At 49.0% G+C, this 21,484-nt stretch overlaps 1 protein-coding gene and 1 long non-coding RNA gene across 2 annotated transcripts; one reads left to right on the forward strand and one right to left on the reverse strand.

The window, feature by feature from the left end:
- Positions 1 to 743: 743 nt before the first annotated feature.
- On the forward strand, positions 744 to 3,853 carry C18H16orf54 (chromosome 18 C16orf54 homolog). The gene is made up of 2 exons (XM_071084395.1): positions 744 to 900; positions 1,866 to 3,853. The coding sequence occupies exon 2, from the start codon at positions 1,866 to 1,868 to the stop codon at positions 2,538 to 2,540; it is 675 nt and encodes a 224-aa protein (XP_070940496.1). The 5' UTR covers positions 744 to 900; the 3' UTR covers positions 2,541 to 3,853.
- LOC139359861 (uncharacterized) lies at positions 2,949 to 19,901 on the reverse strand. Its single transcript, XR_011616373.1, has 3 exons — positions 19,469 to 19,901; positions 9,215 to 9,324; positions 2,949 to 3,029 (listed from the first exon to the last, which is right to left on the reverse strand). It is a non-coding gene; the product is annotated as an uncharacterized lncRNA (long non-coding RNA).
- Positions 19,902 to 21,484: the final 1,583 nt, after the last annotated feature.

Below are 21,484 nucleotides of genomic sequence, written 5' to 3' on the forward strand. Positions count from 1 at the left end.
CCAGCTTGGGCAACATAGCGGGAGCCCATCCCTATCAAAAAAAAAAAAAAATTAAAAAAAAAAAGTGTGAAGCAAGTTGGTCAAGCAGGGGGTGCCTGTGGGGGCTGGATGGCAGGAGCAGATCTGGGGAGGCACCGTGGATAGGACAAGGCAGGATGGGGTGGGGCATCCTCCCAGGAGGAGCAGGGGGAGGCACCATGGTTCTCTAGGAATGTACGGGCTAGATTACTTGTGTCCTATTTCTTTTTCTTTCTTTTTAAGATGGAGTCTCGCTCTGTCAACCAGGCTGGAGTGTGGTGGCACGATCTCAGCTCACTGCAAACTCTGAGTCCCAGGTTCAAGTGATTCTCCCTGCCTCAGCCTCCCGAGCAGCTGGGATTACAGGTGCCCATCACCACATCCGGCTAATTTTTGTATTTTTCAGTAGAGATGGGGTTTCGCCATGTTGGCAGGCTGGTCTCGAACTCCTGACCTCAGGTGACCTGCCCACCTTGACCTCTCAAAATGCTGGGATTACAGGGGTGAGCCACTGTGCCTGGCCCCTGCGTCCTCTTTCTCAGCTTCTGGGTGAATGTTCTGGGGCCCAGGGCCTGGCTATGGGGTGACACTAAGTTCAACAGAGCCATTGCCCATTCCAGCCCCACCTTACCCCAGGAAAAGCCTCCTCACCGCAGTGACCACATCCCCTTGGGTTGCTTTGGAAACAAACACTCCCCGGGGGCAGGCGAGTTGGGGCACAGTTGCCCAGCAACAGGCGGTGCCCTCCCTTCCGCCTTCATCCGAGGCCCAGCCTCTATGTCTGAAAGGCGGACTGCCCTGCACCTTCCGAGCCTGCATCTCTTAGTCCGGCACCAGGAAGAGTGGCTCTAGGAGGGAGAGGCGCCCAGGGACTGACCCAAGGTGAGTTGAGGGGTGCAGGAGGCCCCTGCAGATGGAGGATGTGGGGGACAGAGAGAGGTGTGCAGAGACGAACAAGAGAGAGAGAGACAGGCCAGAGCCTGGGCAAAGCTGGGGAACCTGGGAGGGGTGCAGAGGCGCCTCCGGAGGCCTGGCCTGGCCCGGCAGCAGATTCCGCGATTCCACGGAGTCTATGAGAACAAGATCAAGTCCAAGGAGACTGGTGAGGGGCGAAGGAGCCCCAAGGGGCCAGCAGAGGTGGCCGGCGGGAGGCGGTAGGGGAGACACACACAGGGGAGCCGGTCGGAGGGGAGGTTCTCATTTCTTCACCCACCACTTCCTCTCTAGGCCTAAGCAAGACTTGAGGGGGCCGAGTGGGGAGGAAAGAGGCCCTCAAGACCTTTCTGGTCTGAGGCACCCTGGGGTCCGGGAGGGAAATGGGGCTTCTGGAAAGGCCTGGAGAGCTGGGCAAGAGGGCCTGGCTGTGCGCATAGGTAGGCAGCCTGTCCTCCCGCCCCACCTGGCTCACGCTTACCCTTTCTGGTCCCCCTTGCTCTTCTGTCTCTCCAGAATGTTCTTTTTCTTTTTTGAGAAAGGGTCTTGCTCTGTCACCCAGGCTGGAGGACAGTGGTGCAATCTGGGCTCACTGCAGCCTCGAACTCCTGGGCTCAAGTAATCCTCCCACCTCAGCTTCCTGTGTAGCTGGGACTACAGGTGTGAGCCACCATGCCCAGCTAGTTTTTAAATTATTTATAGCGATGAGGTTTCACTGTGTGTCCAGGCTGGTCTTGAACTCCTGGGCTCAAGCGATCATCCTGCCTCGGCCTCTCAAAGTGCTAGGATTCCAGGCATGAGCCCCCGAGCCCAGCCCCTCTCCCAGGCTTTCCTGGACACCTCCTGCCTCTCTCTCATCTTTGTTGTGCCCCCTCTGCCTCATTTACTTCCTCTTCTCGCCCCATGTCTTCCAGATGCCGTCGACTCCAGAGCCGCCCTCTGGGCGCATGGAGGGGCCCCCCACGTGGGAGGCAGCCCCATGGCCCTCACTGCCCTGTGGGCCCTGCATCCCCATCATGCTGGCCCTGGCCACCCTGGCTGCGCTCTTCATCCTCACCACCGCTGTGTTGGCTGAACGCCTGTTCCGCCGGGCTCTCCGCCCAGACCCCAGCCACCATGCACCCACCCTGGTGTGGCGCCCAGGAGGAGAGCTGTGGATTGAGCCCATGGGCACCCCCCGAGAGCGCTCTGAGGACTGGTACGGATCTGCGGTCCCCCTGCTGACAGACCGGGCCCCTGAGCCTCCCACCCCAGTGGGCGTCTTGGAGGCCCAAGCAACTGCCCCATATGCCCCCTCAGCCCCAAATTCTGCTCCCAGCTCCTTGGGCCCCCAGACTCCACCGGAGGTCCCAGCCCGGAGCACCTTCTGGGGGCCCCAGCCCTGGGAGGGGAGGCCCCCCGGCGCGGGCCTGGTGAGCTGGGCTGAACCCGAGCAGAGGCCAGAGGCCAGAGCCCAGTTTGGGAGCCCCCAGGCCAGGAGGCAGCGGCCACGGAGCCCGGATCCCGAGTGGGGCCTCCAGCCACGGGTCACTTTGGAGCAGATCTCAGCTTTCTGGAGGCGTGAAGGCCGGACCAGTGTGGGGTTCTGAATTCCCAGGGTTCCCCAGAGACCTGTGAGGAAGGCCCTGCCTCAGTGGGACCAGGGACCCCAGCGTCCAGCATTAGGACTGAGACTGCCCCAGGGAAGATGCCCCTCCCAGGCCACCTCCACTAGAGTCCCCCTCCCCAGGTCGGGGTGGTGGCCAGGCTGTGTGGACTAGGGGAAGCCGAGCAGTGCCTCTGCTCAGCTGCCTCGGCTGTGGTTCAGAGACCTGGGGGTGGAGCCAACACCAGGCCAGAAGCCTTCAAGATCGCATCAAGATAAAGAACCCAAGGTACCAGATAGGCAGGAAAAGGCATCGACCACCACCTCCACCTTCCCTCAGTATTTACCGAAGCCACCAATACCAAAGAGAAAGGGTCCCGCGGTGCTGAACAGCCTCGGTGTGGCGATGACAGCTGGCAGGAGATGACAGGAATCCAGTTTCCCAGAGGCACAAATCCTGTTCTCCTTGGCCACTCACCCACTGTGAGGTCCTCTAGGAAAATACACAAAGAGAGGACCAGACCAGGCAGAGGAGCATTTTGTTTCAAATGAACTGCGGCTTTGACCCCCAAAATGCAAGGAGGAACTGTGCTGGGCCAAGCTGGAGCGGCGCTGTCTTGCTGGAGTGGGGACCTGGAGTCAGAGAAAATCCACAGGCTCCCTGCCCCTCCTCCTCCATCTGCACACGCCTCAGCTTAGGATCCTCACCATTCCATGGTGAGGAACGCCATGGCCAGGGAGAACTGAGTTTCATCCAATGTGGAGAGGAGTCCCAGAGCAGGGCAGCTCCCAAACTGTGCCCTCTGATCATCGTCCCTTCTAGCTTGCTGGAGTGTCCAGAGAGACAGATTTGCCACAAGCTAGGCTTACTTATAATGCTCCACCCCATAGAAATGGGACCCCAAGTACCCGATCTTCCCTTTAGGAGAGGCAGGTGGGTGAGCAGCAGATGTAGTTTCCATTTCCCTGGAGGTCTAATTTTTCAAACTTCACTTTTTTTTTTTTTTTTTTTTGAGACAGAATCTCAACTCTGTCACCCAGGCTGGAGTGCAGTGATGCAATCTCAACTCACTGCAGCCTGGATCTCCTAGGCTCAAGCAATCCTCCCACCTCAACCTCTAGAATAGCTGGGACTACAGGTACATACCACCACGCCCAGCTAATGTTTGGATTTTTTTGTAGAGACAGGGTCTCACCATACTTCCCGGGCAGGTTTCCAACTCCTAGGCTCAAGTGATCCAGCAGCCTTAGCCTCCCAAAACGCTAGGATTACAGGCATGAGCACTGCACCCGGCCACTTTTTTTTTTTTTTTTTTTTTTTTGAAACAGGGTCTCACTCTGTTGCCCAGGCTGGAATACAGTGGCACAATCTCAGCTCACTGCAACCTTGAACTCCTGGGCTTCAGTGATCCTCCCACCTCAGTCTCCCCAATGGGTGTAACTACAGGCATGTACCACCACACCTGGCTATTTTTTATTTTTTTAGAGATGGGGTCTTGCTGTGTTGCCCAGGCTGGTCTTGAATTCCTGGGCTCAAGAGAGCCACTCATCCCCAAGTCCCAGAGTGTTGGGATTACATGAGCCACCATGCCCGGCCAAACTTCAGCCTTGAATATTAGTAATTTTGCCATATTAGTTTACCACCTGTACTATTATTTGCTTTATATTTTTCTCTAAATTGGCTCATTATTCACTTATTAAAATTATTGTGACAGGACTCTTTTTTTGTATCACTTCTGTAAATGAAAAATCAGTCTCATTTGCCATCAATAGAAGGTAAAAGATGAAAATAAATATAATGTAAACAAAATTGTTAAGATCTAAATTCTGTTCCCTGATGGAAGCATTGACCTAAAACTCAGCTGTGTTTTTTTTGTTTGTTGTGTTGTGTTGTGTTTTGTTTTGAGATGGAGTCTCGCTCTGTTGCCCAGGCTGGGGTACAATGGCATGATCTCTGCTCACTGCAACCTCCGCCTCCCAGGTTCAATTGATTCTCCTGCCTCAGCTTCCTGAGTAGCTGGGATTACAGGCGCCTGCCACCACGCCCGGCTAATGTTTGTTTGTTTGTTTGTTTTTTTGTTGAGACAGAGTCTCGCTTTGTTGCCCAGACTGGAGTGCAGTGGCCAGATCTCAGCTCACTGCAAGCTCCGCCTCCCGGGTTCACGCCATTCTCCTGCCTCAGCCTCCCGAGTAGCTGGGACTACAGACGCCCGCCACCTCGCCCGGCTAGGTTTTTGTATTTTTTAGTAGAGACGGGGTTTCACCGTGTTAGCCAGGATGGTCTCGATCTCCTGACCTTGTGATCCGCCCGTCTCGGCCTCCCAAAGTGCTGGGATTACGGGCTTGAGCCACCGCGCCCAGCCTAATGTTTGTATTTTTAGTAGAGACAGGGTTTCACCATGCTGACCAGGCTGGTCTCGAACTCCCGACCTGAGGTGATCTGCCTGCCTCAGCCTCCCAAAGTGTGGGAATTACAGGCATGAGCCACTGCGCCCAGCACTGCTCTTTGTTAACAAGAAAAGGGAATGATGATCTGCAAATCAGGAAGTGTTAGATACTCTAGCACCACACTGAGACCTTCTGGAAGCGCCGAGGGAGACAGACAGCCCCGCACAGGGGGCGGGATGCTGTATTGTTTAATGCTGGCCAGGAAGTTCACCCATAGCCAGGAAACACTCGCTTCTTCCTGCACAGCAGGCTAAGGAGCGCTTGGAGCCTCTCATCTAATCCCTTGACCTCCTCTCTGATTTTTGGGATGTTGGAAGTTGATGGAGCAGCCAGAAGCCCCAGGCAGAGGGACTGAAAGCCTAGTCCAGCCTCTTCCCCCAGGTGTACTCACTGGCCAGCATCCTAAGCACTGTTTCTGAGCTGGGCACTGGGAGGGGAGGAATCAGACCTGGGCCCTGCCCTCAAGGAGCTCACAGTCTCTAGCAGCAGAGTGGGGGACAAAGGTAGGGGTGAGCTAAGATATGGACACAAAACTGACACCAGGTAGAGACCAGGGCCCTGTCCCATCTCTATCACTCATGAGCTGGGTAACAACATCCCTTATCATCACCATCAGCTGACAGCACTGGGTTGTAGGGACTCTGCCCACGAGGAGTGAAGAGACCTCAGAGAAACAGAAGATAGAGGCAGGAGTTCAGAGGTTAGATGCTTCCATGCTATGGGCTCCGGAAAGGCACTGCAGTGTGGAAGAAATACAGGGACAAGGCCCCGGTTCATGATCTGGCTCCATCACTTTATTCACTTAGAGACTTCAGAAACGAGAGTTTTGTATTATGGGGCCTCATGTGCTTTTTTCATGTACAAAAAGAGAGCTGAAAGTTGAACAAGATGTTCTATTGGGACTTTTCTAGCTGTGACATTTGAGGATGAGTGAAGGGGGCCAGCCCCTCCATACCTGTGGGTATTTCTCATCAGGTGGGATAAGAGACTGAGAAAAGAAATAAGACACAGAGACAAAGTATAGAGAGAGAACATTGGGCCCAGGGGACCGGTGCTCAGCATACGGAGGACCCACGCCGGCACTGGTCTCTGAGTTCCCTTAGTATTTATTGATCACTATCTCTACTATCTTGGTGAGGGGGATATGGCAGGACTATAGGGTAATGGTGGGGAGAGGGTCAGCAGGAAAACACGTGAGCAAAGGCCTCTGTGCCATAAACAAGTTTAAGGAAAGGTGCTGTGCCTTGATTTGCACTTAGGCCAGATTTACGTTTGACTTTACACAAACATCTCAGTGCAGTAAAAAGCAGTATTGCCGCCAGCATGTCTCACCTCCAGCCATAAGGCGGCTTTCTCCTATCTCAGTAAATAGAATGTACAATCGGGTCTTACATGGAGACATTCCATTCCCAGGAACGAGCAGGAGACAGATGTCTTCCTCTTATCTCAACTGCAAAGAGGCCTTCCTCTTTCACTAATTCTCCTCAGCACAGACCCTTTACAGGTGTCAGGCTGGGGGACAATCAGATCTTTCCCTTCCCACGAGGCCATATCTCAGGCTGCCTCAGTAGGGAGAAACCTTGGGCAATACCCAGGCTTTCTTGGGCAGAGGTCCCTGTGGCCTTCCGCAGTGCATTGTGTCCTTGGGTACTTGAGACAGGAGAATGGCAATGATTTTTACCAAGCATACTGCCTGCAAACACATTTTTAACAAAGCATGTCCTGCACAGCCCTAAATCCATTAAACCTCGAGTCAACACAGCACATGTTTCTGTGAGCACAGGGTTGGGGCTAGGGCTACAGATTAACAGCATCTCAAGGCAGAAGAATTTTTCCTAGTACAGAACAAAATGGAGTTTCTTATGTCTTCTTCTTTCTACATAGACACAGTTACAGTCTGATCTCTCTTTCCCCCACAATGAGTAAAATGAAAGATGGTTGGATGGATGGATGGATGGATAAATAAATTAATGGATGGATGACTAGATAGATGGATGAATAGATGGATGGATAGATGGATGAATAAATGGATGGATGGATGGATAAATAGATGGATGAATGGATGGATGGGTGGATGGATGGATAAATGGATGGATGGATGAGTGGATGGATAGATAATGGATGCATCGATACATGGATTTGTGCATGAGATCTTCCTGAGGCAGATTCTAACTTGCTATCTGCAGAGTCATCTTTATATTTCCAGACCCAGAACATGGTCTAAAACATAATAGGAGCCTAATGAACGGGGAATGAATAAGTTCATAGATTAACAGATGCATTCGTTTTACTCTTTCTTCTTTCTATTTTAAACCTCTCCTGTCACTTTTTTTAGACGTATTCATTGACCAGAATCCCACTTATTTTTAACACCATCTTATTTCTTTCTCATATCGATGCCTTCTTTTATATCTTTAGAAATTTAAACTACACTTGCTGTATGGTTCTTTACCAAATAATGCTATTCTCTGGAGTTTTGGAATCGGAGCTAATCCTGCTATATGCTGTGTCTGCTTATTGTCATTCATGAAGATTGTTTCCTCTTATGTTTTGTAATTTTGAGCTGTGAATTCAGCTTCAGCAGGGCGTTATCAGTGGGAACGCACATGCCCGCCAAGGTTCGAAGAGGTTTCATATCTGCTTCTGCCAAGAGCTCTTCATGGGTGTTACCAACCCTGGACTGCATTATTCTTATTATTATTATGTATTTTTAAATTTTTTTGAGACAGAGTCTCGCTCTATTGCTTAGGCTGGAGTGCAGTGGTATAATCTCAGCTCTCTGCAACCTCCATCTCCCAGGGTCAATCAGTTCTCCTGCCTCAGTCTCTTGAGTAGCTGGGATTACAGGTGCCCGCCAACATGCCCAGCTAATTTTTGTATTTTTAGTAGATATGTAGTTTCACCATGTTGGCCAGGCTGGTCTTGAACTCCTGACCTCAGGTGACCCACCCACCTCAGCCTCCCAAAGTGCTAGGATTATAGGCACGAGCCACCACACCTGGCCTGGACTATATTATTTGTTGACATTTGGGCTTCCCAGACCATGCAGATGATGTAAACTTGAACCCCAAATCCAAGTGAGGCCAAGCCTTTGGTTATGAATTCTCAAAAGAGACTGTTTATTGTCACCAAATCTCAGAGTGAAACAGACAAGGTCCTTTTATGCTTCCTGAACTGGAGGCAGATTTTTTTCCTAGTTTACTCTTTCATCAAGGATGTCACCCCTGCCGGGCGCGGTGGCTCATGCCTGTAATCCCAGCACTTTGGGAGGCCGAGACGGGTGGATCACGAGGTCAGGAGATCGAGACCATTCTGGCTAACACGGTGAAACCCCATCTCTACTAAAAAATACAAAAAACTAGCCGGGTGAGTTGGCGGGCGCCTGTAGTCCCAGCTACTCGGGAGGCTGAGGCAGGAGAATGGCGGGAACCCGGCAGGCGGAGCTTGCAGTGAGCTGAGATCCGGCCACTGCACTCCAGCCCGGGCGACAGAGGGAGACTCCGTCTCAAAAAAAAAAAAAAAAAAAAAAAGGATGTCACCCCTTAAGGGTACAAGATTTCTATTAGTGTCTATGTTTTCAGTTCCCCAGACAAGGCCTCATCTCCAATCTCTAGGTAGGTGTAAAGCCCTAGGCCCTTCAATGCCAAGATCACAGCCACCCAGCAGCTTGCACAGCTCTAGTGTTTGATTTCCTCTTCATGCCTCATGGGGATTTCCCTTTCTTTCTTGCAACTAAGCTGCACATTTTAAAGGATGTTTGTTTGGTTTTATGCAGCGCTTCTAGATGCATAGTGTTGAGGACATGCTTGTCAGGTTATTCCATTCACAATATCACCGAAAAGGCTATTTCCCCATATAAATAAGTTTACATCTCTCCCACCTTAAAACAACCAGCCAACCAACAACTCTTTTTTTTTTTTTTTTTCAGAGATGGGGTCTCACGCTGTCACCCAGCCTGGAGTGCAGTGGTGTAGTCACGGCTCACTGCAGCCTCAACCTCCTAGGCTCAAGCCATCTTTGCCTTGGCCTCCCAAGTACCTGGTTACAGGTACATGCCACCAGATCCAGCTGGTATTTTGACTTTTGTAGGCATAGGGTCTCACTATGTTGCCTAGCCTCAAGTGATCCTCCCTCCTCGGCCTCCCAAAGTGCTGGGATTACAGGGGTGAGCCACTGTGTCCAGCTCCAACAACTCATTCCCTACCCCTCACACACAGCACGACCTCTCACCTCCTTCACAGCCAAATGTCTGGGAAGAGCCATCTGTCCCAGCAGTCTACACTTTCTCATCTTCCCCTCTCTCTGCAACTGGTTGTAGGCTTCCGTGGGCTTCCAGCACTCTACAGAAACGACTGCCATTAAAATCATGACCTCCTATTTTAATCAAAGGACACTTTCAAGCCTCCTGCAGACAGCATTGGACGCTTCTGGAAACGTTCTCTCCCCATGGCTCTGTGGCTTTACACACACCTGCTTTCCCTCCCCGCTCCCCAGCCGTCCTCCCTGACTCTCTTTGCTGGCAGCCTGCCTTCTCAGAGGTCAGTCCTGGGCTGCTGCTCCCCTCCCTCTGCACTCCTTCTGGGAAATTTCAACCAGGCCCAAGGCTCCAATTGCTATCTCTCTTTTTTTTTTTTTGAGATGGAGTTCACTCTTGCTGCCAAAGCTGGAGCACAATGGCATGATCTCAGCTCACTGCAACCTCCGCCTCCTGGGCTCAAGCAATTCTCCTGCCTCAGCCTCCCAAGTATCTGGGGTTACAGGCGCACATCACTATATCCAGCTTTTTTTTTTTTTTTTTGAGATGGAGTCTCCCTCTTGTCGCCCGAGCTGGTGTGCAATGGCATGATCTCAGCTCATTGCAACCTCCACCTCCCAGGTTTGAGCAATTTTCCTGCCTCAGCCTCCCAAGTAGCTGGGATTACAGGCGTCCACAACCATGCCCGTGTTATTTTTATATTTTTAGTAGAGACAGGGTTTCACCATGTTGGCCAGATTGGTCTTGAACTCTGGACCTCAGGTGATCCGCCCGCCTCGTCCTTCCAAAGTGCTGGGATTTCAGGCGTGAGCCACCGCGCCCAGCCTAATTTTGTATTTTTTAACTAGAGATGGGGTTGCACCGTGTTGGTCAGGCTGGTCTCGAACTCCTGACCTCAAGTGATCCACCCACCTCAGCCTCCCAAAGTGCTGGGATTACAGGCGTGAGCCACTGCACCTGGCCCCAATTGCTATCTCATACCCTGATGATCCCCATGTCTCCATCTCCAACGGTGGCAGATGTGCTCCTCCTAGATCTATTCTCCCATTATTTTAAAGGAACAGCACTGCCTCTGATATGGTTTGGCTGTGTCCCCACCCAAATCTCATCTTGAATTGTAGTTCCTGTAATCCCCACGTGTTGTAGGAGGCAATTGAATCATGGGTGCGGTTACCTCCATGCTGTTCTCGTGATAGTGAGAGTTGTCACAAGATCTGATGGCTTTATAAGGGGCTTTTCCCCCTTTTGCTCAGCACTTTTCCTTGCTGCCGCCATATGAAGAAGGATGTGTTTGCTTCCCCTTCTGCCATGACTGTGTAAGTTCCCTGATGCCTCCCCAGCCATACTTAATTGTGAGTCAATTAAACCTCTTTCCTTTATGAATTACACAGTCTCGGGTATGTCTTTACGAATAGCATCAGAATAGACTAATACAACCTCTTCTTTGTTTCTTTCTTTTTTGAGACAGAGTCTTGCTCTGTTGCCGAGACGAGCGCGGTGGTGCAATCACAGCTCACTGCAGCCTCCACCTCCTCAGGTTCAGGTAATCCTCCCGTGTCAGCCTTCCAAGTAGCTGGGACTACAGACATGTGCCACAACACCTGGCTAATTTTTGTATTTCTTGTAGAGATGGGGTCCCACTATGTTGGCCAGGCTGGTGTTGAGCTCCTGGGCTCAAGTGATCCACCTGCCTCAGCCTCCCAAAGTGCTGGGATTCCAGCTGTGTGCCATGCACAGTGCCAGCACCATTATTTTTAACTGGGCTTGTGGCCACCCAGAGGAAAAGCTGCATTTCCCAGACCCCCTTGTGGCTAAGGGCATCCATATGACTGGTTCTGGCCCCTCTTCCCCACTCCTCTTTCTGTCTCCTGCTATTTAGAATCCAGACATGATGGTGAGATATCGTGGACAAGGGCAACATCCCAGGGTTGGCTGAGCCAGGAGATGGAAGGAGCCTGAATCCCTGTGGCCAGCACAGCAGCCCTGAACTGCCTGCCTCGGTGTAATTACACAACAGAGAACTAACGCTTTCTTTTGTATAGATCACTGTCGTCCGGGGTCTCTGTAACATAAACCCAGACCTACATCTTAACCTATGTCTGTCTCCTGACTTCAAACCCTATCTCTCTAACAGCCGCCTCAATATCCCCCTGTGAAGACCTCAAAATTATCTTAGGATGCGTGACCACCCCCACCAAGCCTGATCCTCTCCTTTCTCCTTGGCTCCTTTCTGCCCCCTGTCAGCACCTCCAAATACCCCTGACTTCTGCCTGCTTCTCCTTATGCTTACTTCTCCCATCCTGGTTCTGCTCCACTCATTGCTCCTAAAGTACACTCAAATGGTCCCTGTCTCCATTTTCCACATTGCACCTGGAGTAAGCCTCAAAAAAAACGCTTAGAAGGGTCAGATGTGTGGCTCGCACCTGTAATCCCAGATACTTGGGAGGCTGAGGTGGGAGGATTGCTTGAGGCCAGGAGTTCGAGACCAGCCTAGGCAACGTAGCGAGACCTGGTCTCTACAAAAAATTTATATTTATTTATTTTATTTATTTTAATTTTTACTTTTTGAGACAGAGTCTTGGTCTGTCACCCAGGCTGGAGTGCAGTGGTGCAATCTTGGCTCACTGCAGCCTCCACATCCCGAGTTCAAGTGATTCTCCTGCCTCTGCCTCCCAAATAGCTGGAATTACAGGTGTGCACTAGCACACCCAGCAAATTTTTGTATTTTTAGTACAGACAGGGTTTCTCCATGTTGGCCAGGCTGGTCTCCAACTCCTGACCTCAGGTGATCCACCCGTCTAGGCCTCCCAAAATGCTGGGATTACAGGTATGAGCCCCACATCTGGTCAGGTCTATACAAAAAAAAAATTAAAAATAAATTAGCCAAGCATGATGGCTCATGCCTGTAATTCCAGGAGGCTGAAGAGGAGGATCCCTTGAGGTCAGGAGTTCAAGGCTACACTGAGCTATGATCATACCACTACACTCCAGTGTGGGTGACAGAGAACTCACCGCTAAAGAAAAGAAAAATACTTAAAAGATTTTCCAGCTCCTGATCATTTCAACAAACACCCTCTTCCTTTTGGAACATCCATCTTCCTCCCTCCCACTACTTTGTCTTGGCTAATTCTTACTCTTTAGGTCTCAACCTAGCTGTCACTTTCTAGGGCTGTCTTCCTCATAGTCAAAACTAGTAGAAAATGAGGCTATCTGTAAAGTCTAATGTGGACCCTGTGTCATTATGAATGCCCTAGGCTGCAAATAGCAGAACAATGACTAACGCAATGAAGTCATAAAGTGTGGAGAGCTGATACATGGAGCATGGTGGAATGGTGGGTTGGAAAAAGTTTAGGGGCCAGGCACAGAGGCTCATAGCCTGTAAGCTCAGCACTTTGGAAGGCCGAGGCAGGAGGATCACTTGAGACCAGGAGTTCGAGACCAACCTGGACAACATGGCAAAACCCCATCTCTAAAAAAAGAAAAAAACAAAAATTAGCCAGCCATGATGGCATGCACCTGTAGTCCCAGCCACTCAGGAGGCTGAGGTGGAAGGAACACTTGAGGCTGGGGGGTCAAGGATGCAGTAAGCTGTGATCACATTATCACACTATTTCACTGCAGCCTGCGTAACAGAGAGAGATCCTGTCTGGAAAAAAAAAAAAAAAGGCAGGGCATAATCCCAGCACTTTGGGAGTCCAAGGTGGGTGGATCACTTTGGTTTCCTTTGTTGTTGTTGTTTTGAGACAGAGTCTCGCTCTGTCACCCAGGCTGGAGTGCATAACTGTAAGTTTCCTGAGGCCTCCCTGGAAGCTGAGCAGATGCTTCCTTTACAACCTGCAGAACCGTGAGCCAATTAAACCTCTTTTCTTTATAAATTACCCAGTCTCAGGTATTTCTTTATAGCAGTGTGAGAATGGACTAATGCAGTGTGCAACCCACACACATCTGACGTCAGAAGCAGGCTGTGAGAGTTTCAGGAGAAACTGAGCTTGTCGTTTGTACTCATTTATTTTAGAAACCAAACTTGAAACTGAAAAATCTAAAACACGACTTAGTGATATAATAAATTATGAAAATATTCTATCATAAAAACAAACGTGGGGCCGGGTGCGGTGGCTCACGCCTGTAATCCCAGCACTTTGGGAGGCCGAGGCAAGTAGATCACCTGAGGTCAGGAGTTTAAGACCAACCTGGCCAACATGGTGAAAACCCATCTCTACTAAAAATACAAAAAATTAGCCGGGCATGGTGGGGCACACCTATAATCCCAGCTACTCAGGAGGCTGAGGCAGGAGAATCACTTCAACTGGGCAGGCGGAGGTTGCAGTGAGCCAAGATCGCACCATTGTACTCCAGCTTGGGCAACAAGAGTGAAATTCTGTCTCAAAACAAAACAAAACAAAAACAAACGTGGGCATTTTAAGTAAAATGAGAATACTCCTTTTGATTTGATGTTAGCCAAATCTTTGGTGAGTTTTATTACTTCCCTTTCTCTGCCTACCTCCAACCCAGCTATTGGGTGTTTCTCTGTTGAACAATGTTAGCACTTCACTAAAGACTGCTTCCTGGATGTGAGGGCGATCTGGCTGCAACATCTGTTACCCCATTGATTGCCAGGGTTGATTCAGCTGACCTGGCTGGCTAGGTGGGTGTCCCCTTCCTCCCTCACCACTCCACGTGCAACCTCCCGAAGCGGTGTGCGCAGTCGAAGAGGACAACCATCCCCGATAGACGAGGACCAGTCTTCTGTCAAGGGCATACAAGTAGCTGTGCTCCCCTGCTAGACCCTCCCAACAAGCTCTCGAGACTGCTATCTGTCAATCTGTATCCAGAGTTGGAAAAAAGAAAGAAAAAAAAAGAACTTGTCCCAGAGTGTTCCTTACCAAGTTATAAATTAGTTGTAATTTGGAAAGGGAACATTCTGTGGTAGATACTGATGGAAAATTCAAAGATCAAAATAATAAAGGATGTGTTTTCTGAGAAAACTTGCATTCACATTGTAGTTTGACTTTTGTTTTTGTTTCTGTTTTGAGACAGGATCTTGCTCTGTCGCCCAGGCTGGAGTGCAGTGGTGCGATCTTGGCTCACTGCAGCCTTGACCTCGTGTGCTCAAGCAATTCTTCCATCTCAGCTGGGACCACAGGTGCACGCCACCATGCCCCAATAATTTTTAATTTTTTGTAGAGATGAGTGTCTCACTATGTCACACAGGTTGGTCGTGAACTCCTGGGATCAAGCGATCCTCCAATCTCAGCTGCACAAACTATTGGGATTACACGCCTGGCCCAGAACAAATTAAAAACTAAATATATATAAATCTCTCTCTCTCTCTCTCTATATATATATATATAAATCTATCTACCTATAAAAGCCAAACAAGACAAGCCTGGGCCTCATGTGGCTACATGTGGCTCATGATCTGTCAGCTGGAGGTGTCTTTCTTTTTTTGAGACCGAGTCTTGCTCTGTTACCCAGGCTGGAGTGCAGTGGCACAATCTCGGCTAACTGCAACCTCCACCTCCCAGGTTCAAGCGATTCTCCTACCTCAGCCTCCTGAATAGCTGGGATTACAAGTGCTCACCACCTTGCCTGGCTAATTTTTGTATTTTTATGTGTTTTTTTTTTTAATATTTTATTTATTTATTTATTTATTTATTTATTTATTTATTTATTTATTTTTTGAGACTGAGTCTCGCTCTGTTGCCCAGGCTGGAGTGCAGTGGCACAATCTCGGCTCACTGCAAGCTCCGCCTGCCACCACGCCTGGCTAATTTTTTTGTATTTTTAGTAGAGATGGGGTTTCACCGTGTTAGCCAAGATGGTCTCGATCTCCTGACCTCACGATCCGCCCACCTCGGCCTCCCAAAGTGCTGGGATTACAGGTGTGAGCTACCGCACCCGGCCTATTTTATTCATTTATTTATTTATTTTGAGATGGAGTCTCGCTCTGTTGCCCAGGCTGGAGTGCAGTGGTGTGATCTTGGCTCACTGCAACCTCCACCTCTTGGGTTCAAGTGATTCTCCTGCCTCAGCCTCCTGAGTAGCTGGGACTACAGGCGTGTGCCACCATGCCTGGCCAACTTTTTGTATTTTTAGTAGAGATGAGGTTTCACCGTGTTAGCCAGACTGGTCTCAAACTCTTGACCTCCTGATCCACCCACCTCAGCCTCCCAAAGTACTGGGATTACAGGCATGAGCCACCACACCCGGCCTGCTGGAGATGTCTTCTAAACACAACTGGGGGCAGTCATGGCGTTCAAAACCAACCTGGGCAACATGATGAAACCCCTTCTCTACAAAAAAATACAAAAATTAGCTGGGTGTGGTGGCAGGCGCCTGTAATCCCAGCTGCTTGGGAGGCTGAGGCATGAGAATCATTTGAACCTGGGAGGCAGAGGTTGCATTCCAGCCTGGGCAACACAGCAAGACTCCGTCTCAAAAAAATAAATAAAATAAAATAAATAAACACAATTGAACAAGCTGCCTTGGAAGTTTCCCGAAGTGGCTGTGGAGGGACCCTCCTTATCTTGGCCTTTGGTGGTGACAGCTGGGGAGCCTGTACTCAGATGGCTTTAATACAGGGTGTCTCCAACCTACGTGCTATTAACATGTTGGGACAGCTGATTCTCAATCGTAAGAGGCTCTCCTGCATGTCCCAGGATACTTAGTAGCATTTCTGGCCTCCACCCACTAGGTGTCAGAAGAATCCCCCTAGCTGCCATAACCAAAAATATCTCCCGACATTCCCAAATGTCCCCTGGGGCCGGGGGGAGAAAGGAACAAAACCTACCTATCTGAATGAAGCATTTTAACCAATTAACAGACCTGCCCATGGAGCTTGCAGCCAGTTCGGGAACAGGCCTCCTGGGGAACCAGACCCGCCCGGCTGCCAGGGAGATCCACTAGGGTCTCATCTTCATTTCAGTGCCACCAGAGAGGAGTAAGATTAATAGCAGATGGTTGGGTGCAGTGGCTTACACCTGTAATGCCCGCACTTTGGGAGGCTGAGGCGGGCGGATCACCTGAGGTCAGGAATTTGAGACCAGCCTGGCCAACATAGTGAAACCCCATCTCTAGTAAAAATACAAAATTAGCTGGGCATGGTGGCACGTGACTGTAATCCCAGCTGCTCAGGAGGCTGAGGCACAAAAATTGCTTGAACCCAGGAGGCAGAGGTTGCAGTGAGCCAAGATCACTTGGCTGCAGCCTGTAATCCCAACACTTTGGGAGGCCAAGGCAGGCAGATCATGAGGTCAGGAGATCAAGACCATCCTGGCTAACATGGTGAAACCCCATCTTTAATGAAAATACAAAAAAATTAGCTGGGCGTGGTGGTGGGCGCCTGTAGTCCCAGCTACTCGGGAGGCTGAGGCAGGAGAATGGTGTGAACCCAGGAGGCAGAGTTTGCGGTGAGCCGAGATCACACCACTGTGCTCCAGCCTGGGCAACAGAGCAAGACTCTGTCTCAAAAAAAAAAGAAAGAAAGAAGAATAGCAGAACACTAGCCCTGGAGGAAAGGAATGAATAAGATAATGCACCACGAACCAAGAAGAGGCTTCTGGGAAGATGCTGCAATTGGAGAACAAGACAAAGTTCTGGACGTTACAAATATGACTGGCCAAATTAAAAAATCCATCACAGCCTGGACAACATGGCAAAACCCCATCTCTACAAAAAATAAAATAATTAGCTGGGCATGGTGGAGTGCATCTGTACTCCCAGCTACTAGGGAGGCTGAGGTAGGAGGATCGCTTGAGCCCAGGAGGTCGAGTCTGCAGTGAACTGAGATTGCACCACTGCACTCCAGCCTGGGTGACAGAGTGAGACCTTGTCTCAAAAATTAATTCATTAAGTTAAATAAAAAAGTAATCAAAGGAAGTTATGGGTAGAAAAATTTTGAAATACCTCTCAGGATGTAGAGCAAAATGCCAAAAAAAAAAAAAAAAAAAAGGAAAATATGAAAGAAAAGAGATGGAGGATCAATTCAATCCATATTTGTTTAACAGAAGTTCCAGAAAGAAAGAACATAGCTGGACGTCATGGCACGTGCCTGTAGTCCCAGCTACTCAGGAGGCTGGAGCAGGAGGACTGTTCGAGCCTGGGAGGTTGAGGCTACAGTGAGCCGTGATGGGACCACTGCACTCCACCCCGGGCAACATAGCATGACCTTGTCTCAAAAATTCAAAACAAAGACAAAACTCAGAAAGAGAGAACAGAGAAAATGAAGGGGAGGGAACAACGATAGAAGATTCCATTTGATTGAGAGATATTTCAAGCAGAGGAGTCTCTGCAAGTGGTCCTCACCTCAGCAGACCCTGGAATCACCTGAGGAGCTTTGAAACCACCGATCTTTCCTGCTTCCAGCCAAGATGGAGTCACAGGGGCTGGGTCTGCCCACCTGTCTGAAACCATCATCACCACCACAGTGAGAAAAACAGACCCAATACATGCAACAACGGTGTTCAAAATGCTGAACATCAAGCAATGAGAGAAAGTAACAATAGCGATGAAATCCTAGAGAGAAAAGACATCAACAGTGCTTTTAGGACTGCGTGGCTTACTGCTTCGAGAGCGTTTCCAAAGTGTGGGACAGGGCAAGGGGGAGGTGGATTGGAGCCCAGAGAATTCGCAAAGTGGAGGAAATGGAGTGGCTGAGTCCAACGAGACCACAGCAGCTACAGCTTAGATAATGGAACACCTACAAGACAGAGCTGCACGGAGAACCCCAGAGAACTTCAGAGGATTCAGCAAAGAACTAATCAGCACGTGTGTGAAGAAACTCTCCAAGGCCAGGGAAAGAACCAGCTGAAAGGATTTGAGGAAACAATGCCCAAGATTCACACAAGGCAGGGCCAGGACCTCTTACCACCAGCCAGCTGGAAAAACTGATCATTCGCTAGGCATGGGGTGGAGCGCTCAGGAAGGTCTTGTCTCAGTACTGGGGAATAATTAAACCTAGACTTCCGGCGCAGTGGCTCATGCCTGTAATCCCAGCACTGTGGGAGGCTGAAAGGGTGGATCACTTGAGGCCAGGACTTTGAGACGAGCCCAGGCAACACAGCAAGACCATATCTCTTAAAAAGGCCGGGCAGGCACGGTGGTTCACGCCTGTAATCACAGTGTGGGAAGCCAAGGTGGGTAGATCACTTGAGGCCAGGAGTTCAAGAGTAGCCTGGCCAACGTGGTGAAACCCACTCTCTACTAAAAATACAAAAATTAGCCGGGTATGGTGCTGTGTGCCTCTAGTCCCAGCTACTCAGGAGGCTGAGGCAGGAGAATCACTTGAACCCCAGAGGCGGAGGCTGCAGCGCACCGAAATGACACAACTGCACTGCAGCCTGGGCAACAGCAAGACTCTATCTAAAAAAAAAAAAAAATTAAGCTTACACTGAGCATTGGTCTGGACCTGTCTAACAAATCATAAAGATTACACAAATATTTGGTGTTCTACAAGGTAAAATTTACAATGTCTGATAAGCAATCAAGGATTACCAGGCATAAGGAAAAAATTAACAGAATGAAGTGATAACTTACAGATTGGGAGAAAACATTCGTAAGCAATACATCCAATAAGGTGTTAATACCCAAAATATATAAGAAACTCAAAAAACTCAGAGTGAAAAACACAAATAGGCTGATTTAAAAATGGGCAAAGGACCTGAATAGATATTAAAAAAAAAAAAAAGACACAGAAATGGCCAACAAATATATGAAAAAATGTTCAACAGCACTAACCACCAGGAAAATGCAAATTAAAAGCACGATGAGATATCACCTGTTGGTGTTGGTGAAGATATGGAGAAAAGGGAACCCTTACCCACTGTTCATGGGAATGTAAATTAGTACAGTCATTCTGGAAAATTATATGGAAGTTCCTCAAAATATAGGCTGCATGTGGTGGCTTGCATCTGTAATCTCAGCACTTTGGGAGGCTGAAGTGGGCAGATCACTTGAGCCCCGCAGTTTGAGACCAGCCTGGGCAACATGGTAAAACCCCCGTCTCTACAAAAAATACAAAAATTAGCCAGGCATGGTGGCACGCACCATTGTCCCAGCTACTCAGGAGACTGAGGTGGGAGGACTGCTTGAGCAGTAGAAATGGAGGTTTGCAGTAAGCCAAGATAGTGCCACTGCACTCCAGCCTGGGCAATAGAGCCAGACCCATTTCAAAAAAAAAAAAAAAAAAAACCAAACCAAAACAAAATACTAAAAACTAAAAATAGACTTACCAAATGATCCAGCAATCCCACTTCTGGGTATATATCCAAAGGAATTGAAAAATCAGTGTGTCAGAGATATCTGCACTTCCAGGTTCACTGTAATGTTATTTACAACGGGCAAATCACGAAATCAACCTAAGCATCCATCAGCAGATGAAAGGATAAAGAAAATGTGGCCAGGCGCTGGGGCTCATGCCTGTAATCCCAACGCTTTGGGAGACCAAAGTAGGCAGATCACTTGAGGTAAGGAGTTTGAGACCAGCCTGACCAACATGGTGAAACCCCCATCTCTACTAAAAATACAAAAATTAGCTGGGTATGGTGACAGGCGCCTGTAATCCCAGTTACTCGGAAGGTAGAGGCACGAGAATCACTTGAACCTGTGAGGCAGAGGCTGCAGTGAGCTGAGATTGCGCCACTGCACTCCAGCCTGGCTGACAGAGTGAGACTCCATCTCGAAAACAAAAAACAAACAAAAAAGAGGCTGGACGTGGTTGTTCACACGTGTAATCCCAGCACTTTGGGAGGCTGAGGCAGGCAGATCACCTGAGGTCAGGAGTTTGAGACCAGTCTGGCCAACAGGGTGAAACTCTGTCTCCAATAAAAATATAAAAATTAGCTGGGTGTGGTACGGTGCACACCTGTAATTCCAGCTACTCCGGAGGCTGAGGCACGAGAATTGCTTGAACCCAGGGGGGCGGAGGTTGCAGTGAGCCAAGATCGAGTCACTGCACTCCAGCCTGGCTGACAGAGTGAGACTCCATCTCGAAAACAAAAAACAAACAAAAAAGAGGCTGGACGTGGTTGTTCACGCGTGTAATCCCAGCACTTTGGGAGGCTGAGGCAGGCAGATCACCTGAGGTCAGGAGTTTGAGACCAGTCTGGCCAACAGGGTGAAACTCTGTCTCCAATAAAAATATAAAAATTAGCTGGGTGTGGTACGGTGCACACCTGTAATTCCAGCTACTCGGGAGGCTGAGGCACGAGAATTGCTTGAACCCAGGGGGGCGGAGGTTGCAGTGAGCCAAGATCGAGTCACTGCACTCCAGCCTGGGCGACAGAGCGAGACTCTGTCTCAAAAAAAAAAAGGAGATGATAAAGAAAATGTGTATGTATACACATTTGAATAGAATACCATTCAACTTTAAAAAGAAGTAAGAAGCAAATCCTGTGATTTGCAACTACATGGATGAAACTGGAGGACATTAGGCTGAGTGAAATAAACCAGGCCTAGAAAGACAAATACCGCATTCCGGCATGTTCTCACTTAAATGTGTAATCTGAAATAATTGAACTAGCAGAGTAGAATGGTAGTTAGTAGAAACTGGAGTTGGGGAGGAAATGGAGTGACTTTGGTCAAAGCGTACAAAGTTTCAGCTAGACAGGAAAAATGATGAGTATTTAAGATGATAAACATGTTAAATAGCTTGATTCAATTACTCTATGCTGTATCTGTATATCATAACAGCATGGCATACCCCATAATTGTACATGATTAAAATTTGTAGAATGCTTTTTAAAAATTAGAATATGAAGGTGAACTTCAATGTCAAAAAAATTCTTTTTAACCCAAAAGATGAGATTGGTTTAACTTCTTAATATAATCACGTTTTCTACCTCTTTGCCTGTCTGGTAATCTTTTCTTAAGAGTGGGGATTACAGGTGTGAGCCACAGGGCCAGGCCGAAAAAACAATTTTAAAGAATGAAAAGCATGGCTGGGCACAGTAGCTCACGCCTGTAATCCCAACACTCTGGGAGGTCAATGCATGACGATCACTTGAGGCCAGGAATTTGAGACCAAGCTGGGCAACACAGCGAGACCCCACATCTACAAAAAAGAAAAAATCAGCCAGGTGTGGTGGTGTGCACCCGTAGTCCCAGCTACTCAAGAGGCTGAGATGGGAGGGTTTCTTGAGCCTAGGAGGCAAAGGTTGCAGTGAGCTATGATTGTGCCACTGCACTCCAGCCTGGGTGACAGAGTGAGACCCTGTCTGGAAAATAAAAAGAAAACCACAGCAGTGAGC

The sequence above is a fragment of the Macaca nemestrina genome, chromosome 18 (assembly GCF_043159975.1).
Source record: "Macaca nemestrina isolate mMacNem1 chromosome 18, mMacNem.hap1, whole genome shotgun sequence".
In the NCBI taxonomy this organism is placed as follows: Eukaryota; Metazoa; Chordata; class Mammalia; order Primates; family Cercopithecidae; genus Macaca; species Macaca nemestrina.